This window comes from Delphinapterus leucas, chromosome 10 (genome assembly GCF_059928025.1).
Source record: "Delphinapterus leucas isolate spDelLeu-1000000601 "Yukka" chromosome 10, BTC_Dleu_Yukka2, whole genome shotgun sequence".
In the NCBI taxonomy this organism is placed as follows: domain Eukaryota; kingdom Metazoa; phylum Chordata; class Mammalia; order Artiodactyla; family Monodontidae; genus Delphinapterus; species Delphinapterus leucas.
The window spans coordinates 78,735,410-78,756,415 of NC_143138.1; the positions used below are offsets into that span (position 1 = coordinate 78,735,410).

General features: G+C 41.1%; 1 protein-coding gene across 1 annotated transcript in view; it reads left to right on the plus strand.

The window, feature by feature from the left end:
* The first annotated feature begins 7,426 nt into the window (after positions 1-7,426).
* SYNPR (synaptoporin) overlaps positions 7,427-21,006 on the plus strand; it is a 52,911-nt gene continuing 39,331 nt past the window's right edge. The window contains exons 1-2 of the mRNA XM_089919889.1: positions 7,427-7,599; positions 19,851-20,049. Of these exons, the coding sequence (XP_089776015.1) occupies positions 7,427-7,599; positions 19,851-20,049 (372 nt within the window). The remainder of the gene's footprint in view (positions 7,600-19,850; positions 20,050-21,006) is intronic.

The following is a 21,006-nucleotide window of genomic DNA, read 5'->3' on the forward strand; positions in this document are numbered from 1 at the left end:
GGTGTAAGTTGCTCTGTGACTGTACTAAAGTCTATAAATATACAAAAAAACACTGAATTGCACACTTTAAACGGGTGAATTTTGTGGTATTATATTATGGTTAATTATATTTCAATAAAGCTGTTGCTTAACCCTAAAAATCATCGTCAGTCATCATCCCTGTGTGATGGTAAGTTTGTGGAGTGACTTGTAGTTCCCGAGACTTGCTATTTTCATACATTTCTATACCTATCCACTCACTTTACCATTCGTCTACAAACTTCTTCTCACTTTCCTTTCCCCATTCTAACCCCTTTCCTGCCATGTAAATTTTCTATTTCTCTTTCATGAGTTGGCTTAGATTTCATCTCTACTAGGAAATCTCCCTGAATCCCTAGTTCAACCTTGAGCTGCATTTATCTGAACGTTCCAGTGAACGTTATACACGCCTTCTTTCCAGCAAAGATCATATTCCATGGTAATTATCTGTTTAAGTGTCTGTGTTCCCGCTAGTGTATAAGCTCCTTGAGGCATTGTCTTCGTGTTTTGAGGTATGGTACGATGTCTGGCACATAATGGGTACTTAGAAATGTTTACTGGATGAATAAATGAATGAATGCTTAAAGATAGAAAATTTGATGTTTCCGCATTGAAGGATTCTATGATAACAGGATATTGTCTGATCTCAGAAAGTGTCTTGGACTTAAACCTTAAATACTTTTGTGTGATGAATTCAGATTACCTGTGGAAATCAATGCTCCAGTAAATAAATATTTGCCTTCTAAATGTGAGAAGCTAACTCAGTCCTTACATGTCTCAGGATAAGCTGAGCTCCCTAGGATGAACAAGTAATTTTTTCTACTTCATGGAATACTCTTGTACAATTAACCAGCTATGTTGTAGGTTCCTAAAACATTTCACTGGAGAATTTAGTCTTTGTTGTTAATAAGCCCAAGATATTTTAAGCTTTGAATCTTGAGTCTCTTGTGGTGGGAAATAGAGCCTCTGGTGAATAAATTTTATCCAGATCACTGTCCTTCTTAAACAATATCTCGATGCTCTGCTACTTAAGCACATTGTGGGTTGAAACATCTGAACAAAGTTATCACATAGACAAATGGATTAAGAATATACAATGAATTTTGATCAATAAGACTTTTGGACTCAAATCCCAATATATAAGCAGCTGGTGGCATCTGAGAGATGAGAAGTCACCATCCATGAACAAAACAGACCCTCAAAAAATTGCCTTCATGGAGTTTACATTATAGAAGTGGAAGAAATGTAAGGGGAAATAATTTCAAGCAGAGAGAATAGTTAAGGTAAAGGTGATAAGATGTTTGGTAAACTGAAGGAGAACAGGGTGACTGGGACATAATGAACATTAGAAAGCAGTGTGATCATTAATATTATTCCCCGTGGCAGACAGACTTATTGGTCACAATTCTTTATCTACTTCCCCAAACTAGTTTTTGCAAAGCCACCTTTTGTCACTATGGTCACATAGAGGCAGGTTATATTTCCCTACCCATTGATGTTGAGTTTGACAGGTGACTTGCTTTGGCCAATGGAAGGTGGGCAGAATGGTATGTCATTTTCCAGATGAGACCTTAACAGGCATGGCGTGTTGCTGCTTACCTTCCTGTGCCTCTTCCATCAGCAAGAAAAGGCCTCCAGGTGGATGTGCCCCCCTTCATCCTGAGCACCAGAATTAACATGAATACACCAAGCAGAGCTACTCCAGCCAACCTAGGGACACAAAGGCAGGAGGTTGTTATAAGCCTCTGAGTTGGGCATGATTTATTATGCAGACTTACCATGGCGATAGTTTACCCATACAGTCTTCAGTACTAATCTTACACACTATTAGTATACCTTTCTTTCTGTTTTTCACTTTTTTAAACATTATTTATTGTTTATATAATCTACAGTTCCCAAAACATTTCTGAAAATGGCAGGTCATCTGTAAGCCAAACATGAGCCTAATTACTTTACTGGAAAGAATAAACCTGACCTGACCAGACTCCTAACTTATTCCAGCCATTGTTTAGTAGAAGGAAACAAAAGCCTTTTCTCTTTTCCCCATTTCTGTTTCCACCTCTACACCAGGACATCTATTCTTCAGTTCCATAGTTTGAAGGTTTTCCATTACTTAAAAAAATATACAACTCTGTAGCTTGTAGTGTATGTTTTGGCATCTTTGTATGTTAGTACTAGTCACTCAATAGATGGGCGATTCCTCAACAAAGTAAAATCCACCGAACGAAGTGTGAAGATATTTTTATAAACATACGCTGTTTATGGCTCATTTTCACAATTTACAGTTCCTAGGTGAAATTTTCCAAAACGGGGTCAAGCTTTCATAACTTTGTATTCCAAACTTGAACCTAACAGGAATACAAAGAGAAAATTAAGCTCATCAGCTGTGATGAGAACTCTCATAGGACTTCCTTGTCTTGAATCTAAATACTAAAAATTTTCTCAAAATATATCAGTCACTCAGCAAGGAGTTCTTGGGTGTAGGTCCACAAAACATGTCAAGCCATACAGAGGCAAGGGGTTCGGGATGGGCAAAATGGGTGAAGGCAGTCAAAAGGTGCAAACTTCCAACTATAAGATGAATAAGTCCTGGGGATATAATGTACAGCATGGTGACTGTAGTTAACAATACCGTATTCTGTATTTGAAAGTTGCTAAGATCATAAAAGCTTTCATCACAAGAAAAAAAATTGTGACTATATGTGGTCATGGATGTTAACTAAACTTATTATGGTAATAATTTTGCAATATATACATAAATCATTACGTTGTATACCTAAAAATAATACAAGGTTATATGTCAATTACATCTCAATTAAAAGAAAAAGGGTGAGATCCCTGCCTTACGTAAATGTACCCTGAGAAATGACTCTAACAGTTGAAACTGCTGGGAGCTGTCTTAATTCGGGTTCCCCACAAGGCAGACCTTGTGACAAAGACTTGGGAACAGGGAGCTCCTATGTGAGGTGATCCCAAGAGGCACAAGCAAAAAAGTGAAGAAACTGAGACAGAGAAGGGAGAAAAGCCAAAAGAATTTGCATTAGTGAGCAGGTTACCACCATGGGCAACTGGGACCCAATCCTGCTGGCATCCTCTGAGAAACTGTGTGGAACACACCCAAGACTCCTAAGACCAGGGGCCAGGGAGGCTGGGACTTTTATCCCCAAGTGTTTACAAGCTGCATTCAAGAGAGTTAACCCCGCACACACTTCCAACTGCCCTTCCCTGCAGCAGAACAGGCTTCCTCGGGCCAAGGGAGGCCCTCAGACAGAGAAGAGAGCGTAAGATAGGAGCTTTATCAACATCTCCAGCAGCTGCCTGCACTCAGGTAGGCCAAGGAAATACAGTACAGGGCATTACCTGTGTCTGCGACATGGCACACAGCTATTCATTCCATCAGATATAATGATAGTATTTAGTGAGCACTTACTCTGTACCAGGCACAGTGCTAATAAGCTTTTTATGTGTATCATATCATTTAATCCTTGCAGCAACCCTAAGAAGTAGATACTGGGATTAGCATCCTCTGCAGACAAAGAAATTGAGAAATTTGCTAAGGTGACAAAGCAAGTAAATGGTGGAGGTTTGAACGTGGGTAGTCAGGCTCTAGGGGTCTAAACAACACTTTACTCATGAAGGGCTAAGTGCAGAAAACAGAAGCACAGGTAACGCAAAGATGGGCAAAGTAGTGAGGCATGTAATCCTCAGAAAAGGCTTCATCATGGAAATGTACTTGAGTAGTACTTTAAGTGGGAAAGTGCAGAAAAAGAAAGGAGCCTGTGCATGATAAGGACGGGGGAAGAGGAAGACGGAAGGGAGCTGTAACATAAGGAGCATGAATTCAGCAAAATATCCTCATTGGAGAGTACACAGAGCTGGTCCTTATTCTATGTTTATTATCATCTAAATCTTCATCTCATAATCTGAGATAAAGGTGTATGCCCTCTAGGTGAGGCATGCACAGTCAGCTGGATAAAGGATGTCTAGGTAGTGTCATCTACAGTTCCGATACAAGAGCCCTTTATTCAGTATTTGCCAAGGACAGGGAGCTAATACATACTCTACACACTCGTTGGCTGATGACAATAAAAGCGATTGTTTAGTGTGATGACGTGCACGTGATAGGCACTCAGTATCAGGCCGTGCATGCCCGTGTAACCTGAATATCAAAAACGGGCATAAGAAAAATGAAAACTTTGGGGAAAGTAAAAAATCTTCATTTAGAGCAGCGTTTCTCAAACATTAAGTCCCAAGACCCCTCTACATTCTTAAAAATGATTGAAGACCACAAAGAACTGTTCACTTGTGTAGAATATGTCTATGAATATTTAGAAGATTACCGTATTAGAAATCAAAGCTAAGAAATGTATAAAATATAAGAAATATGCAAATACATGTTTAATTAGCCATCAGAACAATGGCTACATCCCACAACAGTTTTCCTTCTGGAAAACTCCACCGTATACCTGCAAGAGAATGAGATTGAAAATGACAAATAGTATCTTAGTATTATTGTGAAAATAGTTTTGATTTCATGACCCCCCTGGAAAGGTTTCAGATATCCTCAGGGGTCTTTGAACCACAGTTTGAAGAGTTGTGATCTACAATTTTCAGAAACATTAAGTATTTCCAGGGAGCTAAATAAAAATATTGAACATGAAATTACTTGCAAGACTTATGTGCAGCATATATTCACATGGTTTAGACCTTGATTTCTAACTGTCAGGGGAAGAAGTTGGATTTAGCTTCTGCTCTCTTCCATTTAAGCATTCTGTGACTCAAGAAGAAAAAAACATAGGAGAAGCATTTTTGGTTTTGTTTTGTTTGAAATCTTTCCAATGACTAAATACTGTTTTCCTTTTGAAGACTTTTTGGACCCTTCAATGAATAGCTTGGTATCACTGGCCTCATTGAAAAATTCAAAGTCTTTCTGGTAGAATCCTTGCTAGACATTTTATACAATGGTCTTTCATGGAAGATTGCTCCAAATTGGGGTGAGTTATTTGGAGACAGAAGTTCAGGAGACTGGCTTGGATAAGCAGGATGGGATTAAGCAAGACATAGAAAAGGACTGCCTGGGACCACAAACATGTATGTAGACTAGGATGGGCGATGGGAGGAAGCCACCTCATGCCTTCGCCTGGGCAGTGTGAAGGACAAAGTCTCATTCTTGATGCTAGCTTCAAAGGCACCAAGTCAGTCCCTAAGAGTTCTTTTCCAGGGATGGTGTGGGGTGGCCCTGAGGGTGTCTGTTCATTCCCACCAGAACCAAATATGCAAGAAAGCCATTTCCCTTGAGCCAATTCCCCAAATAATCATTTTGCTGAAAGATAGATTTTTCCCTCCTAAAATATTTCCAATGTATTAGCTGCACTGGACCAAGCCCTGTACCACACTCCAACACACACACACACACACACACACACACACACACACACACACACACACACACACACACACACACCCCTACATCTTTGCCAGCCTTCCAGTTGAGGAGAATCTTTAACCTCAAACATGGCGGCAAAACGGCTGTGGTAAAAGTCTCCTTGACAGTTTCTGGTTAATTGATTCTTTGGCAGATTGTTTTTTCAGGCAATTAATTTTTTTTTTAATTTTATTTTATTTATTTTTTTATACAGCAGGTTCTTATTAGTCATCCATTTTATACACATCAGTGTATACATGTCAATCCCAATCGCCCAATTCATCACACCGCCACCACCACAGCCAATTAATTTTTAACAAGCTAGTTTCTCGTGCATCAACCATTCTGAAAATTTTACCCAGCTCCTCCCCACTACAGGTGAATAGGGAACTGGCTCAGATGAACCCCTGGGAATAGCTGAGGAGACATCCTGTCTGCTGGAAAGCATAACATATGCCTGGGAGAGGCAAGGTGAAGAACGCTCCATTGTGCAAGAAGAGTCTCTCTGGACAGACCAGTTGTATTAGGCTAGAACGGGTGGGGATGGAAGCCAGCTCATTCCTTTTAGGACTATGCTCGGCCTCAGTCTCCTCATCTGTAGAACAGGGATAATAATGATTATACCTCTCAGGTCCCTGGTAAAGGGTAAAGGAAATATGGTATGTAAAGCACAGAGTACAGTGGCTGGCACAAAAGCAGGGATCTATACCTGCTAGCTGTTATTGTTACTATTATCACCATTAATAATAGAAGTGACTATGGCAATCCTGTTTCCATTTTCTAAAAGAAAACAGTACCTCAAAGTACACACTTTCTCACCTCTAGGCCTGGAGCCCACCCTTCCCCAGCTCTCTAGCCACTATACCCTCCTCACCCTCCAGGCTTCACTTAAACATCACCTCCCCCAGGAAGCCTTCTCTGGTTGCCTAGATTAGCTCAGGGCCCCTGTAAACCCCTGGACTTAAACCCCTCATCGCCATTTATTGAAACGGATTGTTCAGTTGTCTGCCTCTTCTTAGAACAAAGACTGAGAGCAGAGACCATCTCCATATTGTTTGCTCTGATATCCGTAATCTCTGGCACAGTGTTTCCATGTAGGATTTGGCTGGATGAATAAATGAATGAGTGGGGGATAGGCTGGAAGTGTGTGATCCTGCAGCCTGGTCCTGACAGACTGGGACAAAGGCAGCACCCAGCTGCACAGGTGTGGCTCAGACATTCAGGGTCGATGGGGAATGCCTGAGAAGGCCTGGAGGGTTGGGCTCTTTGTTGGGCTTCTCCAGCAGGCCCCCAGGCCCCCGAGGTTGCCTTCCATTTGGGGCTTCTAGTCCCCTGGCTCTTCCAGCCTCGAGGTGTGGCCTCTCTGGGCCACCAGAGAGTTTCTTCCTCGCAGGAATTTCACCGTAGTGGAAGGTCCCCCGATCTAGGAGCAGAGAGCTTGCGTCGTGATTCTTGCTGTATGTGACTTTGATCCAGCGCCTGCACCTCTCTGCGTCTTGGTTTCCTCTGACACAACAGGTGAGGCATCTCTTTCTACTCTTCTGCAAGGTAAAAGCAGGGTCAGCTTCCAGACAAATATCTCTTCTTAGGAATTTAATGAGATCTATCCCTTCTCTTTCTACTCTTTCTTCTTCCCTGCATCCCTTCCCTCCATCCCTCCTTTCTTCTTAATTTAACAAATACGTATGGGGTCTTTACTGGGAACCAGATTTGCCCTGGTGCTCAGTCACAGAGAGGTAGCGAAAATAAACAGGATCCCTGCTTTCATGCTACTTAGAGTGCCTAGGGGGAGAGACAGGCAAAACACAGTTTCACAAATAAGAAGGGAAATTTCACACAGACAGTAGAGCAAACAACAAGATAAATTAAGCAATGAAATGGGATAATGTGAAAGATAATGACTAGGGGTGGGACATGCACTTTGGATGGTCACGGGAGGCCTCTCAGAGGTGGTGACATTTGCACTGAAACCCGAATGAAGAGATGAAGCTGACTGTGGACAACATGGAGGCCAGTTCAGAGGCCCCGGTGGGTGAGGGTAGTTGTGTTCAGGAAGAGAAAGTGGCAAGTGGGCCCGATGACAGCAAAAAAGTGGGCAAGACCCAGATGATGTCGGTCCTTGTAGGCCACGATGAGGGCTTTGGATATGGCCCTGAGTGGGAGGGGAAGCTTGAAGGAGAGCTTTATGCAGGGGAGTGACACGCTCCTATTTATGTTTCTAAGAGATTTCTGGTTACTGTGCAGAAAATGAATTCTTACCTGTCATGTTCAGATGCAACTTGAAAAAAGTATGATTAATCCCCTGACACTGGCAAAGCATCGGAAACATGGGTGACGTTATATCTGCTAACAACGAAGAGCACTTTTTCCATGCTGAGCTGATAAATATATTGAACAAACTATGTTTAGTTAACTAAGATGAACAGTGTTTCCTTGTGCCTCAGGCTTTTTTTTTTTTTTTTCCCAAAAAGCATTTGTGTACTTGTGGTAATATTCAATATTAACAACCGAAGAATTGGAAGTTTACAATTCCATAGCCGCTTGACAGGGCAATAGCTTTTCAGTGGTTTAAAGGAGATTGCGTTTTGTTCTATATGTATAAACGATTTCTTCTTATTTTATTATAATCTGGCAGATATATTGAATTTCCTACCCAGCAAGGGTTCTGTTAGTTTCCCTATCCTGAACATTCAACGAGGTCATTATTCTGTGAAGAATGAAATGACGGCAGGCAGCAGCAGAAAATGACCAAATAACTGCTTGATAGGGTGACTTTTTGACAGAGCAATATAGTAATAGAACACGTCATATTTCTAGGTCTCGGAATTCTGCTTTTTGAAAGCATTTGGATTTTTAAAATCAACTTTAGTAATTAGACTTAACACCTTGAATTTTGAGCATTGGAAACTGTTTGCAGTTCACCGAGTAGTAGTAGCTGTAATTGCCCATTGCATGCAAGCACTACAATAAATGCAATGTATTATATTATCTCATAATGTGAGTGGGCCCCATCCAATCAGTTGAAGGTCTGCTGAGCAAAACTTAAGGTTTCTTGTGAAAAGAGGAATTGTGTCTTCGGACTGCAACGCAGAAATTCTAGTTGTCCAGGCTTTTGGACTCTCGTCGGTAGCATCAACTCTTACCTGATCGCCAGCCTGCTGGCTTGCCCTGTGCATTTCAGACTTGCCAGCCCCCATAGTCATGTGAGTAATTCCTTAAATCCCTTAAAATATCTATCCTATTAGTCCCTGGAGAACCCGGACTAATATACTCCTTTCCCCAGCAGCTCTGCTTCTAGAAATTTATCCAAAGAAAGCAATCATACAGATATCCAAAAATATACGTTCAAGGCATTGTTTTAATGGTTACAAATGAGAAACAATCAAAATTTCCACCACTGGGGGATCATTAAGAAAACCGTTGTGCAACGTGTGCTAATACAGAACATTCTACACAATATAATTTATATATCCTGTAGGTATATTATATGACTGTTAAGAATAAGCTAAATCTTCCTTAAAAATAAGGTATTTACTGGTCATATTATTAGGTACTAAACAGCAGATTAAAGAACCTGTTTGATTTCTATTTTTTAAGTTGTTAATACTGAATGAAATTATGAGGAACCTTACATTTTCCTCCTTTAATCATTTCTGTATTGACTGAATTTTTATACATAGCCTATTTTGACTGTTAATGAATCAGATCAGTTTGACCTAAATTCTAAACAAAACTTCAGCTCAGATAGATTTGTGTGGCCCTCTCCCATGTGACCTGTGTGTGTTCTGAATGTCATAAATATCTTTTTTTTTTTTTTTTTTTTTTGCGGTACGCGGGCCTCACTGTTGTGGCCTCTCCCGTTGCGGAGCACAGGCTCCAGACGCGCAGGCTCAGCGGCCATGGCTCACGGGCCTAGCCGCTCCACGGCATGTGGGATCCTCCCAGTCCGGGGCACGAACCCGTGTCCCCTGCATCGGCAGGCAGACTCTCAACCACTGCACCACCAGGGAAGCCCCCATAAATATCTTTTAGTCACACCCTTTAAGTTGTTTATTCGTGAAGCATTTCTATACTAACAAAATAAAATGGACAGAGATAGGCAGTTGTCTGGACATCCAAGTGTAGAAAAAACCTCTGGGACTTGTTTGTTTCATAATTCACTTGAGTACAGCACCACAGTCCAGGGAAGGCAAACAAGAGGGGAAAAAAAAAGATTTTCCCTGAAATATAAGATAATGACCTCATTATCTATTTTAATTTGACAATGTAGGGGCAGTCTGAGTTCCCTATGACTCAAATTCTATTTGAAGAAACTAAAATTAATAAATCACAACTTACTGAGAATGGCAGTGCCTCTTTGCAAGTCATTATATGGGTTTCATAGAGTTCTTCTTCTTTCAGTCCTACTCCAGGCCATTCCCTGGCTTCCACCGATCCATTCCTGTTTTATCACCTTGGAGTCTTCCTTTGTACTTTGAAATGTTTATCTATATAAATGCAAACTTGCGGGAGGAGGGATGAAATTTGAAAAGATCCTTCTAGTATAACGCACTTTCAGTAAATTGGGTAAATATCTTTGTGGCCCATGGAGATGACACGCACACACTGAGGGAAGAGCTGGTCACTTTCCAGCCTTGTCCTCATATGAACAAGCACAGTGAATTGTGTAGAAAAGAGTAGTGTTTGCAGTAATCCTGATTGCATTTTCCGATGTCTAGCTCAGTTCCCTCTGCCTGATATTTATTATTACTCTCCCTAAGAGAACAACTATCTTCCCTGACAGTGAGTGAAGATAACAAAAAGTAATGGAAAGTTCCTCCCATGGAAACAGTAAGCTTTAGTACATTTAATACATAATCACACCAGGGAGAAATGCCCTTGTGTTTAAGAACAGAAATGCAGGGGCTTCCCTGGTGGCGCAGTGGTTGAGAGTCTGCCTGCCGATGCAGGGGACGTGGGTTCGTGCCCCGGTCCGGGAAGATCCCACATGCCGCGGAGCGGCTGGGCCTGTGAGCCATGGCCGTTGAGCCTCCGCAACGGGAGAGGCCACAACAGTGAGAGGCCCGCGTACCGCAAAAAAAAAAAAAAAAAGAACAGAAATGCATACAGCATTTTGTCTTTCCCTTAGTTTTGATTTCTTCTTCTAGTAAAATATTTTTAGTGCATACCTGATGTGCTTTTGTTGCAAGTCTTGGAGATGAAGCTGGTTTTGACTCAACCAAGGTTAGGGCAAAAATATCTGGATAAACGATTCTGGCTGCCTAGACAATGCCATTTACCTGAAAATAAGGGAGCTGGAAGTCAGCTCTCAGGTCTAGCAGACAGGGGTGTAGGTACCACCTCCAGGTCCACTGACCTTCATGGGAACAAACAGCATCATTAAAATCCCTGAGGTGCTTCCAGAAGGATATTTGTGAACTGGATTGTCTTCTATTTCTGCTGTTTCTTTAACGTTGGCTAGAGCCTAGTAATGACCCCTTTTGTCAACAGAGGCATTCCAGGTAAACGGATCCTTATCACCTTACGGTCATTGAGTCCTGTATCTCAGACAAAGTCTCTCCAGTCTTCTTTGCAAGATGAGGACTTCAAACTTGTGTCCAACTTTAGCAACCTGAGGGCAGTTGCTGGAGCCTCCTCTCAGCTCTCACTGCAACCAGCATATTTCCCAAGACTCTTCTCAGTCCTCACCTTGTCCCCGTCTTCTGCCTTGTCCACTCCAAGTAGATCCTGTACCTGAGGCTCTGTGAAGTGAGACACTCCCCAGATTTTGACCACAGCATATAAATATGCCTTATGAGGTGCTGGTGGCATAAAGGAAAACCTTGCTCTAATCAACATGTGAGTCTTCAGAAACAGTTTGAAATTGCCCGTGAGCCTGGGGAGCATGGACCCCATACATTCAGACATTCAGTCCATGACCACTGTCCTGTTGAGAAACAAACAGAAATGGAGAGATTAAGGGAGAGAGCCAACTATAAGAAGTCTCTCAGAAAAGGCAGCCATGGTGTGGGAAGTCAGTAAAGATGTGAGTGATAAAAACAATGAATAGCATTATATTTTTTTCATGTGGGAGGGCTGAGAGTAAAAACTTTGGGGTTGGATAGACTCTTTTCAAGGCCCTTGCTTCAAAAAGTTGTATTACCACTCTGTTCCTCACTTTCCTTACTGCTAAAAGAAGGGAAATAGTACCCACTTTATCAAGTTTGAAGGTTTAAGTGAGATAATGCGTGAAAACCTTTGGCACGGTGCCTGGCCTAGTACGTGCTCAGTAATGTTGTCAGTTGGTGATTAGCACCCAGCGGTAGTAGAGGTGTCCTGACTATCACTATCCTAAGTAGTGTCGCCAAATGCCATGTTTCAGGTTCCGTAAGAAAACCAGGGGAAATGACAGTCAGAGGGGACTTGTCCTTTTCAACGTCCTGTACATAATCTCTACTTGCATCATTCACAACTCATTGCCTTCCCATCTTAGCGTCTCTGATGCCTGGCACGCAGGGCTCAACAAATGCCTCCTGTATGAATGAAGGACCTGAGCATAGTGGAGTTTACCTTCTCTGTGCCGACTGGGTGATCTTTGATGATCCTTTTAAGATGTCTGAGCTCCAGCTTCCTCGTCTCTCAAATGGAGAAGGTTGCTGGGGGGGGAAAAATGAGATGTAGTGTGTGAAAGTGTGTGTAAACTTCCAGGATCTTGTAGTGATTTACGTTGTGAATCATACAGGCTGAGCGAGTAGGGGTGTCTGTGAGTGTGTAAATGCACAGGCAAATGCACTTATTATACACACACACACACACACACACACACACACACACACATGACTAGCAAAGGAAAAGTCAATCTAAAACCAGATAAATGCCAGTATTTCCTACTGGGAAGAGAGAAAGAACTGGAGCAAGAGGGTTAGAGTCTTTATCAACTGGGATCGAAAAGGATTGAAACAGGGGCTGTGGAAATTTATCTGGGGAAGAGAAACGTGCTCAGCACCGCAACTGGCCAGTTGCCCTCTGGTCCCCACCTCGGCCGCTTGAATCCTGGCCGTCAGAAATTCAGTGGCAGCAGCTTGCTCCCCAACAGCCTAATGCTTCCCACATTAACTCCTGGGTAGGATCACCACCCTTGGGATGTGTCCTTACTGTCTTGCACTGAACCACCCCCAGGTGTGCTATTAGGAGCTTTAGTCCAATTTCCTTCCACACCCGGTGAAAGATATTGTCAACAACTTCAAAAGTCTTACTACCAGATGCCCTTAATGGTACAGTGCTCTCTGAAGATGAATTTGTGCTGCCTCTACCCCCCTCCTGTAAAGAACCATGGACACTATGATGATCACAATTTCAGTACGTGAAGCAGTCAGGTTCGTTTGCCCTCTACTTGCTTCTAAAGGAAATGTTAGAATAACCCAGCACAAAATTTGGAAACTAGGAAGCTTTTAATGACTTCCTGTTGGTCGGCCTAAAGGGATTCAACTCCATCATTGCTAGGTACCTTGTACGATGCCTAATTCACGTGCTTCGAGGTGGAAGCAGAGCGGATATTGGTTTAGAATCTTATTCAGTGTAAACTATCCGTCTACCATTAGATTAGATGGCATGGGAAAGCTGGCTTAGTCATTTTTATACAAACCTTTGTCTGGAAATCTAAGGATGCTATAACTTTTTTTTTTAAACATCTTTATTGGGGTATAATTGCTTTACAATGGTGTGTCAGTTTCTGCTTTATAACAAAGTGAATCGGTTATACATATACATATGTCCCCATATCTCTTACCTCTTGCGTCTCCCTCCCTCCCACCCTCCCTATCCCACACCTCCAGGCGGTCACAAAGCACCGAGCTGATCTCCCTGTGCTATGCGGCTGCTTCCCATTAGCTATCTATTTTACGTTTGGTAGTGTATAGAAGCATAGAGGCAGGGATGTGCCGTAGTTACTAGTATAGGTCCTCCTAATCTGCTTGCATTCAGATTCACCTCTGCCCTCCACTACCACATGACCTCCAGCAAGCTCACTACCCACCTCAAGCCTCAGTTTCCTCATCTGTATAATGGTGACAGATAGTACCTACTTAAGATAGTTGTTATGAGCATTGAGATATGAGCCAGTAAAGAAGTTAACACAATGCCTGGAGGTTGAAAAATGGTGGTGGTGTTGTCATAAATATTTTTATTAATAAAGCAACACCAACTTGCTTAATATTTTTTCAAGCCATACAAACAGAACTAAAAACTATGGGTGCCCAGCAGTTCCTTTAGTTTAATTGAAGCAGGAGTGAAATGCTTAAAAGGCTGTGTTTAAGTGTTGGTAAAATTTTAAAAAGAAAAAAGAAGAACCTACTGTCACATGGAGGGTTTTTTTTGTGGATTGACACAATGCGGTGAAACCCAACAAAATTCAATTACCCCTTGACTGAGTCAGGCCAGCTGAGGAGGGAATTATACATTTGAAATGAACAAATTGGATTTCATCCTTTTGGAGGCTCAGCGATTGCTGCCTGACTAGTCCTTCAGAAGATCAGAGGTGGCCCCGTCAGTTTCCAGATTCCATCAGCCAACCCGCTCTGTCTGCACAGAACAGTTTTTCCCTTGTTTAGGTTCTAAATGAATGTTATTTGCTTCCAAAGTTATTATAGCTGCTAAACACATGCTGACTCTAAAATCTCTCCCTCCAAAATAAAGTATATATATTTATGCATATGTATGTAACTGTTACCTAAAAGAACCTTTCTGGTAAAATATATTTAGTAAGAGATGCCATCCCATAGCATTCAAAATGTTCAGTGGTATGAATTATTATGCTCAGACCATTTTGAGCTGACGTGCTCTTCCTTTATAAACGATCCCTATTCCCTTCCACGGAACAGACACCAGCATAGAGCTTCACTTCTGTTTTCCCTCTTGGTCCTGATTTTACCCCATGTGGCTTGAGAGCTAAATACCGAGCTATAGATCACTGGTATTAATAAGCACGGCAAATATGTTAGTGATTATTTTTTTTTGCCTTGTGCCCATAAGCACCATTAACATTTACTGTAAATCAATGCGATGAGTTAGCAACGAGGAAAATGTTGATATTCAGCTGACTGCATAGAAAAAACTTATTTTATTCTCCCCCTTCCTGCTGCTCTCAGAGTACACAAAAATTGCAGACCCAGTCTGTACGTGTGAGCTGAGGGAACTGGCGTTTGGAAGCGTTGCTGATCCTGACATCTGGAAAGCAAGTGTGCGTGCTTCTAAATAGTTGCCACAGGTGATGTGGTCCTGCCTGCTATTTTTGTTTTACATGTCGTTTATTATAAGAAAATCTTTCCAATCTTGGTCTTCAGATAAAGATCCACTCCTAGGTATTTATCCAAAGAAAACAAAAACACTAAGTAGAAAGGATATATGCACCGCTGTATTCACTGCATCATTATTTACAATAGCCAAGATATGGAAGCAACCTAAGTGCCCATTAATAGATGAAAGGACAAAGACATATATATATATATATATATATATATATATGTATATATATATAGTGGAATATTAGCCATAAAAAAGAATGAACTCTTGCCGTTTTCGACAACATGGATGAACCTAAAGGGTATTATGCTTAGTGGAATAAGTCAGACAGAGAAAGACAAATACCGTGTGATTTCACTTATATGTGGAATCTAAAAAACAAAACAAATGATCAAACATAACAAAACAGAAACAGAGTTATAGATACAGAGAACAGATAGGTGATTGCCAGAGGGAGGAGACTGGAGGGAGGAGAGAAATAGTTGAGGGAGATTAAGAGGTACAAACTTCCAGCTGCAAAATAAGTGAGTGACAGTGTGGGGAATATAGTCAATAACTATGTAATATCTTTGTGTTGTCATATCATAACTAGACTTATCGTGGTGATCATCTTGAAAAGTATAGAAATATCAAATCACTGTGTTGTGCAACAGGAACTAACATAGTGTTGTAGGTCAATTATACATCAAAAACAAACTAACAAATAAGTTCATAGAAAGGGAGATCAAATTTGCGGTTACCAGAGTTGGGGGGTAGTGGGAGGGGGAATTGGATGCAGGCAGTCAAAAGGTATAAACTCCCAGTTATAAGATAAATAAGTACTAGGGATGCAATGTACATCGTGATAAATATAACATACTATATGTTATATATGGAAGTTAAGAGAATAAATCCTAAAAGTTGTCATCACTAGGAAAAATTTTAAAAGGTATAAAGTCCCAAGTCTATAACCTGACCCACAAGACCCTGCAGTGAGAGTCTCTGGCTACTTTTCCAGCTCATCCTCTGTCACTCATCCCCTTTCCTGCCATATGCCAGATCCCTAGGCATATTTCATCCCATGTGCTGTGCTCCTTAACTTTGCAGGATCTTGATACATGCTCTTTCATCTCTATTTTTTAACAGCTTTATTGAAATATAATTCACATACCATACAATTCATTCATTTAAAATGTACTATTGGATGGATTTTAATATATTCACAGAGTGTGCGTCCATCACCACCATCAATTCTAAAGTGTTTTCGTTACCCCAAAAAGAAATCCTGTACCACTAAGCCATCATCCCCAATCTTCCCCCATCAGCCCTAGGCAAACACTAACCTACCCTTTGTCTCCATAAATTTGTCTATTCTGAACATTTCCTATACATGGAATCATACAATGTGTGGTCCTTTGTGACAGGCTTCTTTCACTTAGCATAATGTTTCCAAGGATCATCTATGCTGTAACTTGGATCAGTACTTCATTCCTTCGTATTGACAATAATATTCCACCCTATGGCTATACCACATTTCATTTATCCATTCATCAGCTGACAGATGTTTGGGTTGTTTCCACTTTTTGGCTGTTATGAATAATGCTGATATGAACATTCTAGTACAAGTTTAGTGCAGACAAATGTTATCATTTCTCTTGGATATGTATCTAGGAGTGGAATTGTCAGACCGTGTGATAACTCTTACGTTTAACCACCTGTAGAACTGCCAGACTGTTTTTCCAAAGTGGCTGTACCGTTCACATTTCCACCAACGATGTATGAAAGTTCCCAGCTTTCTAATTGGAACTTATTATTCCAATCCTATCTTGTTATTCCAGTCTAATCTCACTAACGCTTCTTATTCCAATTTTATAATCATTTTGACTGTAGCCATCCTAGCAGGTGTGAAGTTGTATTTCATTGTGCTTTTTTCTCAGCTTTTGATCTGGACAATTTCTACTCACTTTTCAAGCTGCAGCTTAAAAATCACTTCCACAGGGAATCTTACCCTGACCACCCCACCTCCAGACTAGCCTAGGGCTCCTCTCAGAAGAGCTATCTTTTCCCTCTAAACTTGAAGTTCAACATGAGCAGGGACCAGCCCATCTATCTTTCTTCCCTACGTTATCCCCAGAATCTAGACATTGCGTGAACTACACAGCTTCTTGTTAAAAATACAGGTTGAGTGTTTCTTTTTCTGGCTGAGTAATATTCCATTGTATAAATGTGCCCCATCTTCTTTATCCATTCATCTGTCAGTGGACATTTAGGTTGTGTCCATGTCCTGGCTATTGTAAATAGTGCTGCAATGAACATTTTGGTACATGACTCTTTCTGAATTAATGGTTTTCTCAGGGTATATAGCCAGTAGTGGGATTGCTGGGTCGTATGGTAGTTCTATTTTTAGTTTTTTAAGGAACCTCCATAATGTTCTCCATAGTGGCTGTATCAATTTACATTCCCACCAACAGTGCAAGAGGGTTCCCTCTGTCATACAGAGTGAAGTAAGTCAGAGAGAGAAAAACTTTCTCTGTATGCTAACACATATATATATGGAATCTAAAAAAAAAAAAAAATGGTTCTGATGAACCTAGGGGCAAGACAGGAATAAAGACACAGATGTAGAGAATGGACTTGAGGACACAAGGAGGGAGAAGGGTAAGCTGGGACGAAGTGAGAGAATAACACTGCCATATATACACTACCAAATGTAAAATAGGTAGCTAGTGAGGAGCAGCCGCATAGCACAGGGAGATCAGCTCGGTGCTTTGCGACCACCTAGAGGGGTGGGATAGGGAGGGTGGGAGGGAGACACAAGACAGAGGGGCTATGGGGATATATGTATGCATGTACTTGATTCACTTTGTTATACAGCAGAAACTAACACAACACTGTAAAGCAATTATACTCTAATAAAGATGTTTAAAAAAAACATGTTGCGTGGATGAGGTATACAAGATAGTGAGGAAAAAAAAGGGTTCATTATTTGAAAATCACCTCTATCAGAATAATTGGCATGATTACCTTTTCAATCTATTTCATTTTTCAGCATTCCCACAGACTCAGCTATTGAGAAATATCTTAGTATCTCTGGCAAGGGGAGGAAGGGTCTCTACAGCATAACCATGATGAATGCTTCTATTTTCCTGAATTTTACTGAAGCTGTACACTTTTCTGGTTGACAAGAAGCAAGAGGATCTTCAGTATAAATAAGCAAAATCAAGCTGACTATGTAAACAGTTTTCTCAAGTCAACCAATAAATGAAAAAGAATAGATTTCTGAGAAATAAGGAACTTAGGGGGACTGGAGTTTTCTACTTTGGTTGTCAGCTAGGCTACACCCCTAGAGATTTCAGTTCAGTAGGTCTGGGGCAGACCCTGGAATATACATTTTTAACAAGACCCATAGTTATGATGTTAGTTGTCCGTGGGCTCCACTTTTTAAAAAACTCATCCTAGTTTTAATATCCTCATTATTTAATAGAAACAGATTAACGTAGAAGTTAAAAAGTTCCTGGCCCTATTTACTAGCTTTGTGGTTTAGCACAAATTAATCTTTTCTAAGCCTGTTTCTTCATGTGTAAAGGGGGAAGGGGCAATAAAATGCCTACATCATAGGACTGCTGTGAGCATTAAATGAAACAATACATATAAAACACAATATCTAGGGCTTCCCTGGTGGCACAGTGGTTGAGAGTCTGCCTGCCGATGCAGGGGACACGGGTTCGTGCCCCGGTCCGGGAAGATCCCACATGCCGTGGAGCGGCTGGGCCCGTGAGCCATGGCCGCTGAGTCTGCGTGTCCGGAGCCTGTGATCCACAACGGGAGAGGCCACAGCAGTGAGAGGCCCGCATACCAAAAAAAAAAAAAAAACAATATCTAGCACATAAATGCTCCAGTATGTTAGCTGCTATTAGTATTGCTATTTTATCATTTTGTCATTATCCGAATTGTAAGAGAATGTACACAAAAAATATATTTTAAAGGAATCAAGTTTTGCTTAGTAAGAGAAATACTTCTTAAGCATAAGTTGGGAATTTATCGTGTTCGTCAATGGTTTTATCATCATTGTTGGTTCTGTAAATAATTTTCCAGGTGTTCCTTTACTGATATCACTAAGCCCCATTCATGTCTATTTCCAAGTGCCTCCCTAATACTCAAGGAATAATTTAGTCATTTCTGAAGAAGCAGAATTTTGGCTCCCATATTGAATTACAGATCACCACCCAGTTCACAGCATGAGTTATGTACTAGATATAACACATCTTCCTTAGGTGTCATTTATTGAGCAGAATGTATTGCCTTCCTAAATCTTATTTTTCTCTATTAAGTAATATATTGGGCCTGGATGCTGTCCTGATAGAACTTATTCTCTAAAATAGAAGTTCTCAAAGTTCAATCAAACTAGGGCATATCAGTCATCTTACAGAATCAAGAATGTTTGTTCACTTATCCAAGTCCTGTTTACTGAGTGTCGAACAAGTGTCAGGCATTCAGGATTTACAGAGAAGAAGAAAGTCAAGATCCCAAATCAAGTGGAGACAGAAAAAAAGTAATTAAATACATTACCAAGGAAGTGTGGTTGGTGATGGGCGCTATGAATGACATTGAACAGGGAGATGTGATAGAAATGTCTAAGGGAAAAGAACTATTTTAGATTAACAGTCAGGAAAAGGCTTTCCCAGGAGATGACATTTTGAGCTGTCACCTGAATGCCACAAAGGAACCAGCCATGGGCAATGTCAGGAGACAGAGTGATTGAGGAAAAGGGAACAGTCAGTAAAAAGACCGTAAGCCAGGACCTGGTGGGTCACGCTTAGGAGTTAGGGTGTGAGTCCAAGTATAATGAGAAACCACTGGAGAACTTAAGGGGGAGGATGTCATAGTCTAACCCATCATCATTTCAGGATCACTTTCCGCTTCCCTCCTCCCCGCTCTCTAAAGTGACTAGCTACTGTGAAACCTAACGGAATGATGTTTAACTGCAGTATCTGCTTCCACGAGTCCAGCTACAGTCTCTGTAATTTCTCTAATGAATTTGTCACAGAGGCATGCCATGAAGGTCTCAAATCATATCTCACTTACGGCATCGAGTTTTCTCTCCAGAGCATTTTAACGATTCTCCTCTCTGGTATCTCTGGTACTTTAGGTTACACCAGGTGACGTTTGAGGTGCCCACCTGTGAGGGGAAGGAACGGCAGAAGGTGGCCCTGATTGGCGACTCCTCATCTTCGGCAGAGTTCTTCGTCACCGTGGCTGTCTTTGCCTTCCTCTACTCCTTGGCCGCCACTGTCGTTTACATTTTCTTCCAGAACAAGTATCGAGAAAACAACCGGGGTCCACTCATAGTAAGTGGTTTGCTTTATGAAATAACTTTTTCCGTCCTTTCTAATTTCTTTTTTCCAGTGCTTAAAGGCTTTGGAGTTACCTGAGCCCTCAGGGCATGTATTTGAAAGGCAATCACATTCTTTTTCATCCAAATCTCTTAGATCTAAAATGAAAACATGATGCCTGTCATTCTTTTGTGCCCCTGCGCTGGAGAAGTATTGTAAGAGTTGCTAGAAACTCCTCTGCAATAAATGCTTGGAAATCTCATGAGATCAAGGAAAGAGTAGTGAGGCTTGCTGCAGATTTATTTATAATGCCAGTATTATGGAGTTAGTCGACCATTTGTTCTCACTGGTTGTTTAGACAGTGTGACTTGTACTTATTGAAATGTGTTATTCCTTTGGTATATGATAGACTGGTCATAGAATGGTTTAGTTTGAAGATGGAGTTCTCTGTCTCTGAATCTCTCTCTCTCTCTCTCTCTCTCTCTCTCTATCTATCTCTATCTTATCTCTTTCCACCACCAACCCGCCCCCACTTTCTTTTCCTTACACAATGGTTCAAGGACTCACATGGGTGAAACCAGTCTAGCTCAGCCTGTCCAAATAGGGACACACAGACACATAGGGGAACACAACTCTCAGAGGGGTACATAAGCGTGGATAACTTTAAGGAAATACATTTAAAATTTTTCAGCTTTCTCATGTACATTTGCCTAAAACTTATCTTACTGAGAATGCCCTGCTTCTGAAAATATGTTAATGCTTCTTTCTTAATCACCTATTCCCCTTTTATAAAATAAAATCATCCTTCTTTTCCATCCCCACACACGGGATATTGCTAGGTTGCGAAGCCTTGGAGACACTAAAAAAAAGGACCATTTGATATATCGGTGTTGGTATTGACAAAAGTGAGTTATTCAAATGCCTGGGTAGTGTATCCTTTTGCATCTAAGGAGGTTTCCAATTTTTTCCTTT